Source organism: Condylura cristata, unplaced genomic scaffold (genome assembly GCF_000260355.1).
Source record: "Condylura cristata isolate star-nosed mole 26May11 unplaced genomic scaffold, ConCri1.0 scaffold00014, whole genome shotgun sequence".
Classification (NCBI taxonomy): domain Eukaryota; kingdom Metazoa; phylum Chordata; class Mammalia; order Eulipotyphla; family Talpidae; genus Condylura; species Condylura cristata.
In genome coordinates, this window is record NW_004567115.1 from 50578322 (window position 1) to 50582558 (window position 4237).

Genomic DNA, 4237 nt, shown 5'->3' on the forward strand with positions numbered 1-4237 from the left:
GCGGCGCCGTCGGCACCGCAGCGGCGCGCCCGCAGAGCATTCTGGGAGAGGCGGCTGACGCCGGAAGGGCGCGCGTGCGCGCGGCGGCGGCGAGGTTATAAAAGGGAAGGCGCCGGCGGCGGGCGGAAGTGGGCGGTTCGGCGGCTCCCGGCGCTGTTGTTGGCTTGCGGGGCCTCCGAGGGGCGTTCTCCGGAGGGCCGCCGGTGCAGGCCGCAGTGACAGGGCCGCTCGCCTCCGCGCCCCCCGCCCGCCTCTCCGCCCGTGCAGCGTCGGCCCGCGGCCTCCACCACGCGCAGGCCCAACATGGCGCAGGAGGTGTCGGAGTTCCTGGGCCAGAACCCGCGGGTGGCCGCCTGGGTGGAGGCGCTGCGCTGCGACGGCGAGACTGACAAACAGTGGCGCCACCGCCGGGAGTTTCTGCTCCGCAACGCCGGCGACCTGGCGCCCACGGGCGGCGAGGGCGGCCCGGACGCGGAGGAAGCGGCCGACGCCGAGGGCGGGCCGCGCAGTCGGCCGCTGCAGCAGCTCGTCTCCTTCTCCATGGCCTGGGCCAACCACGTCTTCCTCGGGTGCCGGTGAGTGAGCAGGAAGCGCCCCGGCGCCGCGCTCCGCGTCCCCCCGCCCCCGCGCGCCCGGGGCCCGACGCCCTCGCCGACCGGCCCGGGTGGGGAGGGGCAGTGGCGAAGCGCGGGAATCCGCGGGCCCGGCTGCCCCCTGAGGGTGGGGAGGGCATCGCTGCAGGGGCCGGACGCGATCAGCGCCCCGTGGGTGCCCCTGCCTGGTGGGGAGGGGCCCCCCTGGCGGCGGAGGGGGCCCGCGAAGCCCTTGCGGACACTCGAGTTGAAAGGTCGGTGGGCGGGACCCCGCCGCCCAGACGCTCGGCCATTTGTTTGTGGGGTTCCCGGAAACCGAAACTTCTGGCGGTTGCTACACTCTGTTGATCCCAGCCGGGAAATGCAGCTCCGGTGGCCCGTCGGGAGCGTCAGAAGTAGGAGGTTTTTCGAAAGCGTGCTTTCCTTCTTTTGCAGGTATCCTCAAAAAGTTATGGATAAAATACTTAGTATGGCGGAAGGCATCAAAGTGACAGATGCTCCCACCCATACCACAAGAGACGAACTGGTTGCCAAGGTGAAGAAAAGAGGGATATCGAGTAGCAATGGTTAGCAGATCATAGATGTGACCATACATAGGAGTTTAGAGCTTAAATTTGATGTAACTAGGAATCTTGTTACTAATTTTTTAACCAGCTAGAATTGAAAATGTCATGTGACTCATAAAATTGGAACCTTAAACCTAAATTAATGCCTGTATGTTTTAGGCTTTGGATTTGGCTTCTTTTGTTACAGATGCCGAAGTATCAGCTGTCTACGCTGTGTACCTTTAATATTAGACGTTAATGTTACTCATGCCTTTTTTTCTTTAAGAAATTAATGAAGTGATTTTGCAATATCTAAAGAAATCATTAGTCTTAAAATGTTTTGCTTTGTGCTGTTATTTTGACAAGTATCTGTCTTGAAAGTTTTTATCTCCAAGGTATGAGGTAGACCTGGTCACAAGTGTGCTTTCCTTCCTTTTAGAAGGGGTAGACGAGCCGCTGAAAAAGCGAGTCATGGAAGGAAAAAACAGTTCTGCAGCTGAGCAAGAACTTGCGAAAACGTCGGCCAAGACAGAACGCGCATCAGCCCAGCAGGAAAACAGCTCAGCGAGTACTGGGTCCTCTACCAAGGCCGAGAGCAGTGGGTCCTCGGCTCGGGGCTCTGGCTCGAGTCAGAACAGCTCTGCGAGTGAGGGAGACCGGCCTGTTTCCAGCCAAAGCGGCGGCAGCGTTTCCTCTCAGGTAACAGTGGCAGGGTCTGGAAAAGCTTCTGAAGCAGAGGCTCCAGATAAACACAGTCCGGCATCGCTTGTCTCTTCATTGTTGAAATCCAGTGTAAATAGTCATGTGACCCAATCCGCTGATGCCAGACAACAAAGTGGATCACCTAAAAAGAGTGGTTTGGAAGGCTCTGCAGTGTCCGCTTCCCAAAGTGTGACAGAGATAGAGGTGCCCTTGCTGGGCTCCTCAGGAAGCTCAGAGGTAGAGTTGCCGTTGTTGTCTTCTAAACCTTGTTCAGAGACAGCTTCCAAAACTGGTTCCGAGGCCAGCGTTTCCTCTTCGGTTTCTAAAAACAGTTCCTCATCAGGCACATCCCTGCTAACCCCCAAGGGCGGCAGCAGCTCAACAAGTACATCAGTGCTGACTTCCAAAAGCTCGTCACAGGTAGCTGCATCACTGTTAGCTTCTAAGAGCAGCTCCCAGCCCAGTGGGTCTCTGGTTTCCAAAAGCACCTCCTTAGCGAGTGTGTCCCAGCTAGCCGCCAAGAGTAGTTCTCAGACTAGCACGTCACAGTTGCCTGCTAAAAGTACTTCACAGACAAGTGAGAGTGCTGTCAAGTTCTCCTATTGCAAGTTAACCACTGAAGATGTGAAGCAGAAGCAGCCTTTTTTCAACAGACTGTATAAAACAGTGGCGTGGAAGTTGGTAGCTGTTGGTGGCTTCAGTCCCAGTGTGAATCACGGAGAGCTCCTGAACGCAGCGATCGAGGCTTTGAAAGCAACACTGGATGTGTTTTTTGTCCCGCTGAAAGAACTGGCAGACCTGCCTCAGAATAAGAGCTCTCAGGAAAATATCGTTTGCGAGTTGAGGTGCAAGTCTGTGTATTTGGGTACTGGCTGTGGGAAAAGCAAAGAAAACGCAAAAGCTGTTGCATCGAGAGAAGCGTTGAAGTTGTTTCTCAAGAAGAAGGTGGTGGTGCGAATATGTAAAAGGAAATACCGAGGCAGCGAAATAGAAGACCTGGTGCTCCTTGATGAAGAATCCAGGCCCGTGAACTTGCCTCCAGCGTTAAAGCATCCACAAGAACTGCTATAACACGCCCTCAGCAACGCTGCGGGCACCTGGCGTTTGAGGAGAAAAACTGGCCCTTTTGTATGATATAAAGCAGAGGCTTTCACAAATTTTGTATTGCTTTTTTCCAGTTTTGCAGAAAATTTACATTCTAGTTCTCTTCACACAATAGAAGTTGTAAATAATTTATGGTGACAGTAGGCTGAGGCGTGGGCAGCGTACGGGGTGGTGCTTTGTTTGCTTACGAGGAGACTCTTCTATTTTTAATGCCACACTAGGTACGATGTGTAGTTCTGTAGTCACGAGCCTTTTGTACTATTTTCAGTTTGGTGGAAATGTGTTAAGTTGTCTACCATGCTTTTTTCTTTTTTTAGCTAAATAAACCACATCAAAAGAAAAGGGGACCTTACTATTTGAATGTCTGAAAGCCTGTGAATCTTAGGGTTTAAAGATTGTTCAAATGTCTGTTAAAGAATAAAAGAAAAAATAGTTGCCTCAGACTATTTTTATGAGAAGTTGTAAGCATTTTTTTAGATATAAAGCAGTATAAAGTACTTAAGGTTATTTTATTCCGAAGTTGTTTAAAATTCACCATGATTTTGACTGCTGCAGATTCTTTAAGTGGATTAATTTATGTTTTCAGGTAAAACAATTTACACTTTTTCTTAAAAGACATAAACGTGGGTTTCTATATTAAGCATATTTTGTGACTACTATTAACAGATTGATTTGTTTAGATATTAAACGCTTTAAGCTATTTTACCTTTTCAAAGAAGTGTGGTTTTTGTTTTTGTTTTTGTTGCCTCTCCCTCTGCACCCCCTCCACCCAGCAATACCAATTCCTGCAAATAGTCTAGTCACCAAGTTACACAGGGAGTTTCGTGGAGCTGAGCTGTATGGCCTTTTAAGGGTAGGGAAGTTTCAGTTTGCAAAACTGGAACCAGATTCTGATGACACGCGCGGGGCTCAAACTGGCCCGAGGGGTTTTCTTTGTGACCTTTCTTCTGGTTTTCTCTGCTGTACAGTGAGTGATAAAGGTGCTGGGGGGAGGGGGGGAGTGAAAGTACCGTGATGGGCCAGCTGACCTGGAGTAGGGAAACTGATGTAGAAACTCCCTTCTGGAGATAATGGCTACTCTGTGCCTGAAGTCAGTATGTTGCCAGGTAACCTTTGGAAGCGAGCGGGTTTTGAGAATACGCTGGGTACTGAAGCCCCGTTCTGTGCACTGGTTCCCTCTGGTGACAATGACCTGTGTGTCTGCGTCAGCTCGAACTGCGTGTACAAGTGGACTGAGGTTCGCTGTGGAGCTTGGGGCCGTGTGGGCAATGCTCTGGCGCGGGCTGTCCTCCG

The 4237-nt window shown here is 51.8% G+C and overlaps 1 protein-coding gene across 3 annotated transcripts; it reads left to right on the top strand.

Moving 5' to 3' along the window:
• Positions 1-147: 147 nt before the first annotated feature.
• CDKN2AIP (CDKN2A interacting protein) lies at positions 148-3632 on the top strand. 3 transcript variants are annotated; one of them, XM_004682415.2, is made up of 3 exons: positions 148-575; positions 1029-1159; positions 1578-3632. In XM_004682415.2, exons 1-3 carry the CDS (start codon positions 304-306, stop codon positions 2909-2911), a joined length of 1737 nt encoding a protein of 578 aa, XP_004682472.1. In that variant the 5' UTR covers positions 148-303; the 3' UTR covers positions 2912-3632. The 3 variants fall into 3 exon arrangements, with proteins under 3 accessions (XP_004682472.1, XP_012580209.1, XP_012580208.1); XM_012724755.1 differs by having other exon boundaries at positions 1029-1128; positions 1578-1661; XM_012724754.1 differs by lacking the exon at positions 148-575 and having other exon boundaries at positions 1049-1128.
• The last annotated feature ends 605 nt before the right edge of the window (positions 3633-4237 follow it).

What these genes read in the sequence shown, in the direction of transcription:
- CDKN2AIP (XM_004682415.2), top strand. Translation starts at nt 304, where the DNA reads ATGGCGCAGGAGGTGTCGGAGTTCCTGGGCCAGAACCCGCGGGTGGCC. An exon ending in CACGTCTTCCTCGGGTGCCG is followed by an intron (nt 576 to 1,028) that starts GTGAGTGAGCAG and finishes CTTCTTTTGCAG; the next exon opens with GTATCCTCAAAAAGTTATGG. An exon ending in AGGGATATCGAGTAGCAATG is followed by an intron (nt 1,160 to 1,577) that starts GTTAGCAGATCA and finishes CCTTCCTTTTAG; the next exon opens with AAGGGGTAGACGAGCCGCTG.